This window comes from Pleurodeles waltl, chromosome 5 (genome assembly GCF_031143425.1).
Source record: "Pleurodeles waltl isolate 20211129_DDA chromosome 5, aPleWal1.hap1.20221129, whole genome shotgun sequence".
Lineage (NCBI taxonomy): Eukaryota > Metazoa > Chordata > Amphibia > Caudata > Salamandridae > Pleurodeles > Pleurodeles waltl.
In genome coordinates, this window is record NC_090444.1 from 1041013258 (window position 1) to 1041030675 (window position 17418).

The 17418-nt window shown below is 44.7% G+C and overlaps 1 protein-coding gene across 3 annotated transcripts in view; it reads left to right on the forward strand.

The window, feature by feature from the left end:
- SHPRH (SNF2 histone linker PHD RING helicase) overlaps positions 1 to 17418 on the forward strand; it is a 746219-nt gene that overhangs the window by 210429 nt on the left and 518372 nt on the right. For all 3 annotated transcript variants that reach the window (XM_069235239.1, XM_069235238.1, XM_069235240.1), the window contains exon 7: positions 12609 to 12714. In XM_069235239.1, coding sequence (XP_069091340.1) covers positions 12609 to 12714 — 106 coding nt within the window. The remainder of the gene's footprint in view (positions 1 to 12608; positions 12715 to 17418) is intronic.

The following is a 17418-nucleotide window of genomic DNA, read 5'->3' on the forward strand; positions in this document are numbered from 1 at the left end:
TATATAAACACACACATGTTTAATAGGTATTTGTACTATATATATGTAAAATATAGAGGTAAAATTAAGGTACAACTAATTTAATGTGAAATTAATGACTCAAACTTTATATTACATTATTTTTTAAAGATATAATTATATATATATATAATAAAAAAAATTAATAATTAATTAACTTGTGTAATTTTAACACCAATTTTATAAGTAAACTTATTTTAATTTTGTTTAATCATAGGGTATTTTAGTGTTCACAGTTGGATAGTGCTTTGGGGCTAAGGGGATTTTAAGGATTCAGGGGTAATAGTGATTTGGTTTAAGGATTATTTTAGGGTTCAAAGGTGGGTTTTGTTTTGAGGATAGTGGTATTTTTAGGGTTTGAGGTGGGTAGTGATTTGGGGGGGGCAAGGAGTTTTTTAGGGCTTTGGGGTGGGCAGTGATTTGGCAGTTAAAGGTTTTTTAGGGTTAGTAGGTAGTTGTGTTTTTAAGTTCCAGAGGTTGGTAGTGTTATAGAGGAATGGGGAGTTTTAGTGGTCAGTGATGAGTAGTGATTTGAGGGGTATGTTTTTTTAAGATTCACGGATGGGCAGTGTTTTAGGGATAATCGTTTCTTAAGGGCTCAGGTTGGTAGTGGTTGGGGCACTAGGGTTTTTGTAGGGTTCAGGAGTAGGAAAGTGGTTGGAGTGATAAGGGAGTTTTAGAGTTAAAGGGGTGGGTAGTATTTTGGAGTAAGATGTGTTTTTAGGGTACAAAATAGGTTTATTAAACAGTTATGTCTTATTTGGGAGGAGAATTAAAATAACGACATTATGGATGAAAGTAAATGTCAATTACATATTTTACGATAAATTAAATTAAAAGAAATACATTTTAAAATAGGGTATTGGGGGTTTAAACTCTGTTGGAAATGGCCCTTTTTGCAGGGTTATCCCCAAAGTTTTGCCTTCTTCCTCCTATTTTCTCAGGTCTGTTTTTGCTGGATTATTGTCTCTGCGCACTTTACCACTGCTAATCAGTGCTAAAGTGCAACTGCTCCCTATAGAAATTGTACTGTTGATTGATTTATCCATGATTGGCATATTTGATTTACTGGTAAGTCCCTAGTAAAGTGCACTAGAGATGCCCAGGGCCTGTAAATCAAATGCTAGTAGTGGGCCTGCAGCACTGGTTGTGCCACCCACATAAGTAGCTCTGTAATCATGTCTCAGACCTGCCACTGCAGTGTCTGTGTGTGCAGTTGTGACTGTAACTTCGACTTGGCAAGTGTACCCACTTGCCAGGCCTAAACCTTCCCTTTTCTTACATGTAAGGCACCTCTAACGTAGGCCCTAGCTAGCCCCAAGGGCAGGGTGCAGTGTCTGGTTAAGGTAGGACATATAGTAATGTGTTTTATATGTCCTGACAGTGAAAGTTTGCTAAATTCGTTTTTCACTGTTGCAAGGCCTGCCCCTCTCATAGGTTAACAGGGGGGCTACCTTTAAATCTGATTGAAGTGTAGATTCCCTTTGGGAGCAGATGGACATGTGGAGTTTGGGGTCTCTGAGCTCACAATTAAAAAATACATCTTTTAGTAAAGTTGATTTTAAGATTGTGCGTTTGAAAATGCCACTTTTAGAAAGTAGGCATTTTCTTGCTTAATCCATTCTGTGACTCTGCCTGTTTGTGGATTCCCTGTCTGGGTCAGTTTGACAGTTGGGCTGTTCACACCTCTCCTCTAGACAGTGACACAAAGGGGGCTGGGGTGTAGCCTGCATATCTTGATTAGCCATCTGTGCTGGAGGGGAGGAGTTTTCACTCACACCTGAAAGGACTGTGCCTGCCCTCACACAATGCCGTCTCCGACCCCCTGGTAAGTGTCTGGGGCCTGGCCTGGACAAGGAAGGATCTTGCAAACACTTGAGACTTTGCTTTGAAGTTTGCAAACTTCAAAGGCAGAACTGGGTATAAGAAGCAGACCCAAAACCGCAGACTTTTAGAATCTTTCTGGAATCAAGAGGAACCTCCGACCATGAGAAGAGCTGAAGGAGGAGTACTGTCCCTTTGCTGTGTTGCCTTGTTGGACTGGCCTGCAGTCGCTGCTTCTGCCTGAAAAGAGTGCAAGGGGTGAACTTTGCTGTGTGTCCTGCTTGAGAAAATTCTCCAAGGGCTTGGAGTAGAGCCTGCCTCCTGTTGGAAGGCTCAGGGACACCAATGACTTCAGTTTCCTCGACCTGCAGCACTGGGAACTGTGTGTTTTGTGCTGTTCAAGAGGAGAAACCACTGCGACACCGCCAATGACGCCACTGGCCTGTACCGTGACCAGCAGATGCGCACGGAGTCTCATTGCCCCGCTTCGCACCGCGACCCTGGTCTCACCGCCGCCGTCATTGGACGACTTCACCGAGCCACTGCTCGCACCGCGACCTGAGGGCCCCGTCACCTGCTCCCACCACAGCCTGGCCATCCCCGATGACATTGCTCCTGCTGACACCGGCGCTGCTGCCTGCACCGTGGCCTGTGGACACCGCTCGTGAGGAGCACGAAGCACCGTCCCGTCCCGCGCCGCAGCCCCGGTCCACCTACGCCAGCACCATTGGCTCCAGTGTCGTCACCAGGCATCCTTGCCTGCACTGTGGCCTGTGGACACCGCTCGTGAGGGTCACGAAGTACCGTCCCGCACTGCTGGCTTGGGCCTACCGACGACAGCGCTTCTGCAACAACAACGACGCTGCCTGCACCATGTCATGTGGACACCGCACATAGCACCGCCGTGCTTCACACCGCAGCCCTGGTCTCACCGACGCCGCTGGACGCCGTCACCAAGCCGTTGCCTGCACCGTGACCTGTGGGCACGGCATGTCGCATCATCCCGCTTCGCACCGCAGCCACAACGCCATCCCCGCCAGCGCACCTGATTTCACCAGCCCGGAGTTCGATCCCCGAGGTGTGTGACTTCAAGGGCCCGACGACTCCTGCACCGACTCCGGAACCGACGCCAGCGACGCTGCTCACCGCGAGGATCACAACGCCCTGCAAATCCAAGGTACTGTTTGTGGGTTTTCCCGACACCGTAGCTGGCCCGCGACGCCGAGGCCAGCCTGAACTTTTGGTTTTGTTGTTCACGATGCCGTGATTGCCCCAGGTGGAGTTATCGACTTCAAGGAACTGTATTGTTAAGTACATCTTGCATAATTTATATTTTTCTTACTGTATGTTGGATTCTTATCGTATTTGGTCTTGTTTTATATAGATAAATATTGGCTATTTTTCTAAAACTGGTGTGGTGTCCTTTTGTAGTGTTTTCACTTATTACTGTGTGTTATGTGCAAATGCTTTAGACATTGCTTCTGAGATAAGCCTGACTGCTCATGTCAAGCTACCAAGGGGGTGAGCAGGGGTTATCTGAGCGGGTATCTCCCTTATCCTGATTAAAGTGAAGGTCCCTACTTGGACAGGGTGCAAACCGACTGCCAACTAGAGACCCCATTTCTAACATTGGTTGTCAGCGGTGAGGATAGGACTTGCATTTGCACTTGACCTACAGTGATTGGTGTACACTACTACCATACCGCAGACCATTACGTGCCACATACAATTTTTTTGGGTTTTGATTTCCTTCTCTTTGACCTATTTTTGATCTTGAGTTCAAGTGAACCACAACGACATCATGTCTCAATCAAGAGCATCTTCAGTTGCATCCCAGGATTTGGTTTTTGAGGAGGATAGGTTGGAAACCTTTTCCATGAAGGAACTGAAGGCAGTTTGTAAAAACCTCAAAGTTCAGATCAGAGGCCTCACCAAAAAGGAGGAGCTACAGAAGGCGCTGAGGGCCTGGGTAGCAGCCAGAACTGCCAGTGGGCAGTCTGAGGATCCAAATGGAGAGTCTACTGACACAAATTCTAGGGAAGATGTACTGAGGGAGCAGGAGCTGCTGGGGGGATGGGGGGGTACGTACCCCCTGTGCCAAGCAGCAGTGGTGGATCAAAAGGATTGACTCCAGGGGAGCTGGAGGACAGGAGAGAAGCCAGGAGGCACCAGACTGAGTTGGAGAGATTAAAAATTGTGGCTCAGAGGGAACAGCGAGCCATGGAGGAAAGAAATATGCTTTTGGACCATGAGCTTAAAGTAAAAGAGCTGGATGTGAGGAGCAGGTCCATCCAGGATGGTGGCAGCAATTCCTCAGTGCAGTCAGACAGAATTGTGCATATTCCTAAAAACGTAGGGAGAGAGTACAAGAAGGGAGATGACATACAGAGGTGGTTTCAGGGATATGAGACCTCCATCCACATGAATGGGGTCCCTGAGAAGAATTGGGGAGCAGGATTGTGGAACCACTTCACAGAGGAGGGGATGGACACTTTGCTAGCTTTGGGTAAGGGGTACAACCTCACCTACGCTGACATGAAGGAGGCCCTTCTCACTCTGTATGGTCTCACTCCTGACAAGTACAGGGATCAGTTTAGGCAGAGTAAGAAAACTGAGTCCCAGACCTGGTTAGAGTGTGTAGATTTGTTTTGCAGAGCACTGGATGGTTGGGTGAAGGGAAGTAATGTGAAAGATTTTCAGGGGCTTTACAACTTAATTGCATGGGATCACTTGTCTAGTCTGTGTTTTGCAGAGCTGCGCCAGCACTTGACTGATAGTAAGCTGACTGACCCCCAGGAAGCTTGCTATGGAGGCGGACCACTGGGTGAGTACCAGAGTCCACAAGAAGGTTTATGGGGGAGATTCTGTCAAAGGTGGGCAGGGTTCCCAGAAAAAGGAGAGGGAAGTCAAGAGAGAAGCAGATAGGTCCCAGGATAAGGAGGGAGAAAAAGAGTCCCAGGCCCCTTCTGACAGGAAGGAGGGAGGTTCTGGTAGGCGGTGGCCCAGGGCACCCCATTTTCAACCCCGGAGCTTTGAGGGTTCCCAGTTAGGACACATGAAAGGGGACTGTGTCCTAAGACAACCCACATTGGTGGCCCCTCTACCGAGGTGGCTAATGTGGCCTTAGGGGGACGTAGCCCCCAGGGGCAGGTCATAGACCATGCCATGATATCCCTTAGTTGGGAGGTTGACTCAGAGGGTGAGTTGGTGATCCCTGAGGGTGGGAGTCGTCACTTCCACCAGGTAACAGTGAATGGGGTCCCAGTCACTGCTCTGGGGGACAGTGGGGCTAGCCATACAATGATGGTGGAAAGGCTTGTCTCCCCAGAACAGTACACCGGCCAGGTGTGTAGGGTGACACCAGCCCATGGGCAGGACTTCTTCCGTCCTATGGCCCTGGTATCCTAGAGTGGGGTGGGGAGGTGACCCAGCGGTGGGTCATAGTCAGTCCCCAGATGCCCATAGACTGTCTTCTGGAGAATGAGTTGCCCCAGGTGTCAGGGAAACTGGGAGGGGTGGTCCCCAGAGGCACCCTCACAGTTCAGTTGTCTGGGGGTACCACTCCAAGGCAGAGGGTACCGGATCCCAGCAAGAGGGACAGGAGGAGGGAGAGCCCACCCCTGTCCCCTGCTCAGCCTGAGGGTACAGACCCAAGGGTAAGTGACCAGTCTCAGGACACCACTCCTGAACTGGTGGGAAGGGAAGAGGAAAAATGGTGCAAGTCACCTGGGGTTACTGCCCCCCACTTTTTAAAACCACAGAGGCTAGAGACCCTAGCATGGCCTGGGGCCTGTCTATTGACACTGACAGCTGTCAGTGGCCTCTGTTGGTTGTTATCCTTGTGGTCAGAGTTTTCCCTGGGAGGGGAACTGAAGTCAGACCCCTGGGGTAGAATGGGCCACATCACACTGTTGGCCCTGGTGGTACTGTCTGCCTACTGGGATACATCTGCGAGTAAGGTTAGGTGCTGCACAGATGGAGTTCTCAGATGAGGAGAAGAGGTCTCCCAAGGTTAGTTCAGTGGGCCCTGAGAGTGTTGACCGAGGGATCAACATGGTTCATAGAGGCGTACAACTGGCAAGAGCTCCTGCAGTAGTGGGCCATTGTCCAGGTTCTATCACCCTGAGCAGGGAAGTCCAGCAAGGTATTGATTGGCCTACCCTGCCTTTAGGCTGGGAGTTAATTGTGTTGGAAATGGCCCTTTTTGCAGGGTTATCCCCAAACTTTTTGCCTTCTTCCTCCTATTTTTTCAGGTCTGTTTTTGCTGGTTTATTGTCTCTGCGCACCTTACCACTGCTAATCAGTGCTAAAATGCAACTGCTCCCTATAGAAATTGTACTGTTGATTGATTTATCCATGATTGGCATATTTGATTTACTGTTAAGTCCCTAGTAAAGTGCACTAGAGGTGCCCAGGGCCTGTATTGTAAATCAAATGCTACTAGTGGGCCTGCAGCACTGGTTGTGCCACCCACATAAGTAGCTCTGTAATCATGTCTCAGACCTGCTACTGCAGTGTCTGTGTGTGCAGTTTTAACTGTAACTTTGACTTGGCAAGTGTACCCACTTGCCAGGCCTAAACCTTCCCTTTTCTTACATGTAAGGCACCCCTAAGGTAGGCCCTAGGTAGCCCCAAGGGCAGTGTGCAGTGTATGGTTAAGGTAGGACATATAGTAATGTGTTTTATATGTCCTGACAGTCAAATATTGCTAAATTCGTTTTTCACTGTTGCAAGGCCTGTCCCTCTCATAGGTTAACATGGGGGCTACCTTTAAATCTGATTGAAGTGTAGATTCCCTTTGGGAGCAGATGGACATGTGGAGTTTGGGGTCTCTGAGCTCACAATTTAAAAATACATCTTTTAGTAAAGTTGATTTTAAGATTGTGCATTTGAAAATGCCACTTTTAGAAAGTAGGCATTTTCTTGCTTAATCCATTCTGTGACTCTGCCTGTTTGTGGATTCCCTGTCTGGGTCAGTTTGACAGTTGGGCTGTTCACACCTCTCCTCTAGACAGTGACACAAAGTGGGCTGGGGTGTAGCCTGCACATCTTGATTAGCCATCTGTGCTGGAGGGAAGGAGTGGTCACTCACATCTGTAAGGAGTGTCCCTGCCCTCACACAATGCTGTCTCCGACCCCCTGGTGAGTGTCTGGGGCCTGGCCTGGACAAGGAAGGATCTTGCAAACACTTGAGACTTTGCTTTGAAGTTTGCAAACTTCAAAGACAGAACTAGGTATAAGAAGCAGACCCCAAACCCTAGACTTTTAGAATCTTTCTTGAATCAAGAGGAATCTCTGCCCAGGAGAAGAGCTGAAGGAGGAGTACTGTCCCTTTGCTGTGTTGCTTTGCTGGACTGGCCTGCAATTGCTGCTTCTGCCTGAAAAGAGTGCAAAGGGTGAACTTTGCTGTGTGTCCTGCTTGAGAAAATTCTCCAAGGGCTTGGAGTAGAGCTTGCCTCCTGTTGGAAGTCTCAGGGACACCAAAGACTTCAGTTTCCTCGACCTGCAGCACTGGGAACTGTGTGTTTTGTGCTGTTCAAGAGGAGAAACCACTGCGACGCCGCCAGCGATGCCACTGACCTGCAACGTGACCTGCCGACGCTGCATGGAGTCGCATTGTCCCGCTTCGCACCGTGACCCTGGTCTCACCGACATCGGACGACTTCACCGAGACGCTGCTCGCACCGCGACCTGAGGGCCCCGCACTCCGGCGTCACCTGCTCCCACCGCAGCCGGGGCATCCCAGACGTCGTCGCTCCTGCTGACACCGGCGCCGCTGCCTGCACTGTGGCCTGTGGACATCGCTCGTGAGGAGGATGAAGCACCGTCCCGTCCCGCGCCGCAGCCCCGGTCCACCGACACCAGCACCATCGGCTCCAGTGTCGTCACTCGGCATCCTTGCCTGCACCGTGGCCTGTGGACACTGCTTGTGAGGGTCACGAAGCACCGTCCCGACCTGCACCGCTGGCTTGGGCCTACCGATGACAGCGCTTCCGCAACGGCGACGCCGCTGCCTGCACCGTGACCTGTGGACACTACACATTGCACCGCCCCGCTTCACACCGCAGCCCTGGTCTCACCGACGCCGCTGGTGAGTCTGTTTTTGTGTTTCACTCTTCTTGTAACCATTTTGCTTCTAGCGTGTTTTATCATCTTAGTCATTGCAGTACATGCAATTTTATCTAAGACGCAGTTACTTCAGTAAACCTTATTGAACTATACTCTGCTTCTGTTTGTCTTTGCCTGTGTGAGACTAATGTAACTGAGAGACAGGTATGAGAGCTGATTGACCACGATTTCCCTGGGGATTCCTCTCTGTCATGCTCCTGGTTTCCACAATCATCCTCACTCTTGGGTGTAGATGAGGCACCGCTATTTGGTTGGAATACCCAGATTGGGCCGACTGGTATCACAAGGTATGTGATTGTACTCAGTTCCCCACAATACAGGTGATTCTGCCACCCACATTCAGTAGTCTCATTAAGATAATGAGAATCTATGCGACTACATAATACCACAGAAACCTATATTAAAGGCCAAAAAGCTGGTGTAGCTTGCACTTTTGATAGCTCTCCTTATCCTCAGTGCTTGCTGAACAAAGCTGATAATTGCATGGCACGTAAGCTCTGAGTCCAGGCAGTTTAAAAATCAGGGACCTGATCTAAAGGATCTGAGGTTATTTGCGAGCAATATGGAATGTCAAAATTGAGCTTTAGGTGTAGAATAATATCCACAGAAAAACATAAAACGGATAAGCGGTTCCTGGGTAATGTTATTGCAGGGGCAGTAGGGCAAGATAGGAAACTAGTTGTCCTGGTGAGAAAAAGCTAACCGAAAGTGAACTGTGCACAATCTGAAATGAGTTAGATAGAATCTATGTTCGGCTTTAGAGATCCATACTAAATAAGGTTCTATTCCTTTAGTGGTCATAATTTCTATGCAACGATGGATGGATGGGAGTCCATTGTCTGAGTCCTGGTAGGTCTAATGTATATTTTATGGTTGTAAAAGTGGGTTTTACCATAGCCCTTAAATGATTATGAATTTCATTTGGAAATTGAAAGAAATTAGGAACTCCAAGCTCTGTAAAGGCTCTTTTGATATAGGCTAACCAATGGATAGAATCCATATGATCAAATTCGAACACAGTCTTCAAGAACTTATCAGGAAAATTTGCTCTGAGGGGAGCGCCAAATCTACAGCCAAAATAAGAACAGCGCACCCTTTACCGTATTATCCATATAAGGGAGACCATCCTCTGTATGAGCAATAAAGCTTGTCGTGCTCTTGGGGATTGCCAACAACCTGCTTAAGAATTTATTTTCTGTGATTTGCAAACACCCTTTGTCAATGTAGCCCCAAAAGCCCACCCCCATATGTACCCAAAGAAAAATATTTGGCTTTATACAATGAAATTACTTCTTTGATAGGCTTGTGGCAGAGTATCCTGGCAAATTTAAAAATAGCGTCCACTGTCCCTGCAAACTTGCGAGCCCTCTGGGTTGTCCCACTTTAGGTTAGCGTCCAACATGATAACCAAGATAAAATTCACGACCTTAGTAATGGGTGGGGGTCTCACCTATATTTAACCTGCGTGAACGTGTTTTCTTTGGGCGGCAGATCATGATGTACAATTTCTGATGGTTAACATTTAATTTGAGTTCCCCCATAAATTAATTAAATGAATTGAGTAATAGCTGTAACCTGTTAGCGGTGCGGGAAATTAGCACTGCATCATCCACAGAAAGAACGGGCATAGGTCAGCTATGCACCATGGGGGAATCCTACCTTCTAGCCATCAACACTTGGTTGAGAGAATTAATATAGAACAGAAATAAAAAAAGGGGCACATAAAGCCGTTTGACTCCTCAGTTAGACTTAAAGAAGGGAGTGCATTCTCTGTTGTGGCCATATTGGACTTGTGCTGTCGTACCCCAGTGTAGGCGTTTGAGGAATTATGTCTCTGAGCTTTTAATCCCTGCCTCACTCATCATACCCTGTAGCTTACCCCTATCCACCAAATCAAAAGCACTAGAGAGATCCTTAAACCACAGATGTAAGGATCTCTCCCCTGACACCCGCGTTGACATACTTCCTGATTAGTAGGGGCAAGTTAGGGGGCTGTTCTACTGTGCCCACATCTGGGCAGAAGCCGCATTGTACTTCTGAGAGAGAACTTCTTTCCTCCACCCAGTCGTCGGAGGATCACCCTCCCTAATATCTTAACAGAGGAATCCAAAAGGGAGAACGGGCGGTAGTATGTCATTTGGCTTCTATGATCCTTTTTGAAGATTGGGTTGATAGTGGATTTCCTGCAAGAACTTGGAATTAACTTTCTAATTGCTGCTTGAAACACATTTGTAAGTAAAGCTACCCAAAATGTTAAATTCTGTGTAAAGACATCCATAGCGATAGCCAAGCCTAAATCACTTACATGAAATGAATTGGCTAAAAGAGGTGCGCTATCCAGAGCAGTGTTGGATACATCTAAGGGTGGTGGATTAAGAGTTTCTTGGTCAAAAATCCTTGAAAAGTGGGCTACTCAATCTTCTGAGGGGATGTGACATTCTATTGGTGGTACGTTTCTTCAGAGAAGAAAGGCCAGGTAATAACTTCTCAGAAAACCTTGGTGTCTCTAAGTCCTGAGAGTGCTTGCAGGTCCTCCAGCCCTTCTTTCTTATTTCCCTTCTCCTCTCTTCCAGAGTTGACTTATTCATTTGCCTAGCTCGTCCAATGGACTCAGTGTTAAAGGTAGCATTGTGGTTGCCATTTTAAGTTTTTTGGAAGCAGTAGAGCAATCATGGTTGAACCATCTAGAAGTAGTATGTTCCTCTTGAGTTTCCTAACAATTATCATATTAGACAACATTTTGCACAGCTCGTCAAAGCTTTCTAAAACTTCCTGTGGCTTGACCTCTTCTTTCCAGCAATTAGATCCTCAAAAATATGTTGTGGTTTACGTTTTTCCATTTAATACGTATCTCTTCGTTTAGACAAAAGTGTAATTTAGAAATACAACCAGACTTTTGGGTCTTGGTCACTGGAAAAGGTAGGCAAACTGAAACTGGGTTATGATCACTGATGCTGCAAAGTAAGATATTTGAGTTCAAGATTAATGGGGCCACGTATGAAGAAAGCAACATAAATTAAAATGTAAATGTACCTATAAAAGTTGGGTGATACAGCATACCCTCATTATGAAAGTCTGAAGAAAAGAGCAAATTATGTTTGATAATCTGGTTCCCCGTAAGGGGTGTGCATAAAGTGGGTTGTACTTTCGCTTGCCAGTCAGTTAAACCACATACACGGTCTACCAGTAAAGGGCCATTTAGTGATGTTAAAATCACCCATCCAAATGATAAGTACTCTCTCAATTTACCCTTTTCCATAAAATCTGAAATAGTTCGAGGATTGGTTCAACATGTTGATATATAAAAATAATAATAATAATAATGAATCAGCAGGACAGCAGGATGTCAAAAGTACACTTTGGCAACAGGAAATACACAACACCTCTTCGATATTTACATTGTTATGTTTCACTAAAATAAGCGTCCCCAAACCCCTCTTTGGATGACCAGATGTAGAAGGCGTAGCTGCAACACAAAAAAGATTGATAGCCATCTTTATAAAATGTTTCTAGAGTCCACGTCTCTTCGGAACATACAACATCGTAGTTGTTAACAATTTGCAGCCAGTCCACATTATCCAGTTTCTTACGAATACCCGCTATATTCCAGGAACGAAGACGTAGACCATCTGTCCTATTCATTTCTAATTGAGTTGTATTAATAGTAGACTCCCCTCTCCCACCATTGATGGGTTCATCAATAAGTAGACGTAAAAGTGATGTTAAATTGGGGCCCGAAAAGATGGCCAGTCATTCAGTGTCCCATAAGCCAGAGAGAAGTGCAGTGTGGTTTTCGTAGACATATGGGTCGGAAGAGGTTTGACAGGTGGAGGGCCTTGCCATGGACTTCATACTGTTAGAAGCTGCTGAAATCGATGATTGATAGAAGAAACCCACAGGAAGTGCATGTCTTGCCCCGTTTATTTGCTAGATAGCCTAGGTGATGTAATAGTGCTCTCACCAACCAAAGACTTCTAAAATTCCCTACCACACAATCCTCTATTGAAGTTTTGGGTGTGTAACCGAGCCATCTGACCTCTGCACCCTGAGGATTTAATCCACCAGATCAGTTGGCCAGCCTGATTTGCTCTTACACCAGTGAGCAACTTTATATTTTAGACCCCGCCAGTCTTCATGTGTATCGTTGTTCATAGGTGGAACACCTACGAGAACTGTGACACATGGTGTACACTCTGGTGGTAATTGTAGGCAGGCCACACACCCACTGGTAACAGGATTATGGCTTGTTTTGTTAGGTGGCTGATACAACAATATAAATATCATCAGGGGGATCCTGCACAATACAAGGGTTTATCAGTTGGACAGAGACTGATGTTTGTTGACCAGTTGAAGGGGCTCTTGGATGGGTAACATTTTCTCCAAATGCTAGTGTAATGTGAGGTTCCACGTGCATTCCTTTTTTCCAAACATGATGGTGTCTTGTGGTATTTACTTTAATACACGTATTTGCTTAACATTAAACATCTGGTGGCAAACAGCTATGGCTGCTGGATCCTTACACATTTTTTAAAAGAGCATCAGTCAACTTAGATGAACCAAGAGGAATTCTCTCTTTCTGTACCATTATAGGTTATCAAGGATGAACTAAATTTTGTTTTTTCATCCCATTTGTTTAGGGTCAGCTAGTGAATTACTTTGTTCCACCGAAGCCTGAAAAAAACGTGAAAAAGCAGAGCATAGTGGTTGTGGACCTCAGGCCGAAGGAAAAAATACAGTACCCCAGTGAGTCACCTTCCATTTCTGTTTTCGTTTACAAACCCTTTGCCTCATGAAATATGTTACATAACAATGCTGGAGTACACAAGGTTGCTTATTTTGCCTGTAAATGTGTTTTCCATGAGCTCTTCTCTTAAATACTTAATTGTTGTTTAGTTCAGAGCCTCACTGTTCGCTGACTTTAGGTGCCTGTCCTGTTGAGGATAAAACATTCGTTCTGACAGAGCAAAAATGTATTTTCAAAGTAGATGGCACACCGTAAATCGCAGGTAGCGAAAACTGCCATTTAAAGATTTGTCCACTTCTAACTTGTCAACAAACCTGTCAGGTGGCTGGGTTTGAAAAAAAAAATCAGGCAACTCCATACCTTTAGAATGTATGCAAAAAGAGAGTTGAGGTAGCGGTCATGAAGGGTTTGTACACAGTAACGTGTATATTTTTAACAGAAAGAATATCTGAAGTGTTGCTTTCAGAAGACTGCTGCAGTCTGTCATGTTCTCATAATATTTAAACTGTGATTCAATGCTGACTTCCGTGTCAGTCCTGGTGGGTCATGAGTCGAGCCAGAGCATAGGGTATGTAATGTGTATGGCACTCAATGAAGATGTTACTGAGAAGCTCGGAACACTGTGAGCTATACTCAAGGTACAGAAATCTGCACTTAAGTAGAACAGATGCACTTGACAGTGTCATTCATATTTTATACCCGAGCCACGTAAAAGGAAAAGTGATCAATCAAGATTTTATTTTGCCGCATGCAACTTCTGGCATCAGGAAAAATCAAATGGCTGTCTTCTGCATTTCCTTGTGGACTGTTGGTTCTATCCGGATCAGGGTCTATTTCGACTAGTGTTTGTTGATTCATATTCAGTTTCAAAGGTCCAAAGGCTAATTATGTTCAAGGCCTTTTCTGTGTTACTACAGGTCTGTCCACGTATCTGTGCGTGTATTGCTGTATTCGTGGAGCCATTATAAATATATATTAGTATTTGCGGGTTTGTAATTACAGGAGTCGCTATAATCCCCATACATATCAGTTGCTTAGATAAAAATAAGCATTCTAATGCCTTTTAATTGACTTAAACATTTTTTATTTATTTAATCATTTTCGTACTGCATTCCAAGTTCAACATTTCTTTGGAAAGTTGAGAATTATTACCTGGAAAAAAATATTGAAAACTGGGTTCTCTATTAGTAATGGGAATCTCTATTAAGGAAATTGAAATATACATTTAAGAGAATCCGGTATCTTGTTAACAAAGCTGTCAAATTAGGAGAGCATTGAGAAGTGACTATTCTACTGAAAGAATATTTTTAAAATGACAGCTGAAAAAAGACATTTTGTGTTTGTCAGCCATGCTTCGAGATGATAATGGTAAGCATTAATTTTGAGGCAGAGTTAGTAAATTATTAAATGTCGAAAATAAGATGTTTTGAAGGTCAGTTTTGAGAATGTATATTACAGTCTGAGTGGTTGGCATGTATATGGAATATTGAGGAAAAACTGTAATTGATATAAGTGATTGAGGGAATGCTTGAATTAATCTCAGCCACTGGTATTTAATCTGGGCTGCATTCCAAACCATACTTTGGCTAAGCTGTTCCTCTTTGACCAGGACCAAAGCTGTCTTTCATGGTATGGACAAGTAAACAACAGTGGAATGTGGCCTGAGGGGTTTTCATGCTGCATTAACTTTGAAAAAAAACTTAGTGTATTATCTTGAATTGTTTTCCCACATCACTGTACCTGAATACCGTGCTTTATCTGTCTTCCTTTTAATGCCTTTGAGGATCGGCATATTTCTTTGCAATTTAGATCTGGCTGTGTACAGCGTTAGATGTTTTTAGCGGTCCAGGGAGTGTGTTTGGGTTAGCCCCTTTAAACCGTTACTTGATTAACATGTCATCCACATTGTAGAACAGCCCAATACAGTTTTGTGTAGGTTCATGTTTTTAGTGGTGACCATCAGGAGTCCCTCTCGTGAATCTAAGCTGGTGATGTAGCAGAGGTTTCCCACAGAAGCATATGCATTCCAGCACAGTACTGGACTGCCAGTCAGTGGAGGGAGGGGTTTGCCTGCGACATAGAACTGGGGTGGAATGCATCCGTGCTCTTGAAATTGTATTTCTGTTTGTGTTTTGCTTCTGCACTTAGGACCAGTGCAGGGTGTGACATTCATCTTGGAACCATATTGCAATGACAATTGATTAAGAAGCAAGATAAAACAAGCAGTAGTTTCTTTGAGGTTTATTTATGCTTGTTTTGGGGCACGTATTCAGGGCCTTAATTTGGGGTGTATAGGATGCCTCTTTCTCCCTCACTTCAATGTACACTCCACTCCCCTGGTGTTTCCTGCCGCAAACACATTTTTAGAGATAGAGTGGTTGAATGACACTCATTGCACCACATTAATGGTGATGATTGGCTAGCTTGACAGCAGCATATGAGATCCTCCACCTGGCCTGAGACCAACCACCAGGTCTTGTTGTCTCTCTTTGTGATGTGCACTGTGCTGCAGTGGTACTGTTGTACGAAGCCCTGGTAAAGTAGGCTAGTACTGCTGACGGCATGTTGGCTCAGTGGTAACTCTGCACAAGTCTCTAAAAATGTGGTGTTCATTATTGCTTCTGTGTTGCAGCACCTCTAGCCCGGTCTCCAATGAAAGCAAATGCTGCTGACACATAGGAACATTTATCTCCTCATGTTCAGAAAACTTAGAGCTGCCCAAGAGAAACTTGACATGGTATTCAACTGTTCTACAATCTCCCAGCATAACTCCAATGGGCATTGATAAAGATAATCAGTTTTTTTTTTTTATTAGTCTTATGTATTTTGCCTGGCTGGCCAGTAACCCTATGTTATTTTATTTCCAAATAAATTTTATGGAGTTTTACATTTGACAAACTATGACAAACTAACAAAGGAAGAAGGCCCGTCCCTGCAGCCCCCACCTTCCTGTGGTACAAAATGACTGCAGGCTGATCAGAGAGAACAGTGGCTGAGTAAGGGAATATACAAGAAAGGTGACAACCAGGTCGTCTGTTGCTCTTTACGCGTTAGGCACACAACAAAACAATGGTATGAAAGTTGACATGGGAAATTCCCCTCCTATTCCACTAAACGTTATGGTCTCAAAGATATGGGACCAGCTGTATTGCAGGCCACTCCCCTAGAGTTGAGCCAACAAAGGGCTCAAATTTACTGTCCATTTAGCCAGACTCCATGTTAGTTTCTCCATGACAATCAAATCCACAGTATTCCAGCTACAAAGTATTACTAAGAATTAGCCTATGTTATTTATAATATCCCAGTCACTAAGGTTAGGAATGAGTGAATCAGTTGAATGCACACGCGGGTCACTGAATATTAGATTGAGTTGATGAACTTGTGTGTGGATAGATGGAATGGATGAACCACTCTAACCTTTCTGTCCCTAATATGTGTTGTTCCATATGGAAATCATTTCCTCTTCTAAGCAGTGAACATGGAGCAAATGGAGTGTCTGCTGTTTCAGGAGGAGGATCAGCACTGGATAGACGACAGGTCTATCTTCAATAAGCTATCACATTTATTTTAACTGGCAAGCTTGCAGTGGTATGTGAAACTGCAAGCTTGAGGAATAAACCACAACACACTCAATAGCATCTGCACATTCGTTCATGCTTGTGTATGAATGTTTCAGCACCTTAAAGCCACACACACGCCTGTTGCATTTTCCACAACATAAGCATTTTGCTTTTAATCCGAGATTTTGAGTGTCTGTTATGGGAACTCTTCCAGCATTTTGATTGCAAGTGTCAAATGGTGACCCTTGAAAGCTATTTGCCTGCCAAAAAACATGAGTCCTCTAAATGCATCCTTGTCTAAAACATCTGTATTCTGAAAATCTTGTTCTACAATTTAGTGCCAAAGTCTTTTGCATCATGCAGTTGTCTAATGGGTAGAAATAACTCTTGCTATGCTCATTTCACATTGTTTTCTGTATCCTCATTGATTGGTCCTGTGGGTTAAAGTGCAAGTCTCTGTATTTATGGCAGTATAGCTCTTGGATTTCATGTGAGAGAAACTTTCTTAACAGTGCCCATACCTCTTCATAGCTGTCATTTTGGTGGTCATTCAATATCATTATTTTCAGATACTTTGTTTATACCACATAATGAAGTTTAGCTGCTAGAGCAATTAGTCTACCCTGCCATGGTTATATTTGTTTACTTGGGGGCCTAAGATACTTTAGACTGGAAACCTGGGATTCTAGGTGTTGAAGATGGAATCTGTGATTTTAATAATTTAAGTATGTTGACAATTTTGGACAGGGCCTAAGTAGAGCAGGGTTCTGGTTCCCTTACAGCCTCTCTAGCACTATTTTCCTCTGCTTGAATTCCACGTATTTCTTGCTTTTGGGTTCAGATATCAGTATGAGGCTATTTCACACAAGATTCTATTCTTGCTGTGCTTCTTCAGGTAGTGCACGTTCTATAGAATAGCCCTGTCTGTTGTTTATGCGAAAGTGCTTTGTTAAGTTCTGATTCCCAGCTCTTTTGGCTTGGGTTTTTATGTAGCTGAGTAGATTGCACAAGTATTTTGTAAATTAGATCAGGCATTTGTCATTCTTGTTTGTGATGTACCAATTTTTGAAAGACTGTTAGTTGACTACTTGTTTGCAGTTTCATTAATTTGTGGGCAACCAAATGTCGGATCTGAAAATATCA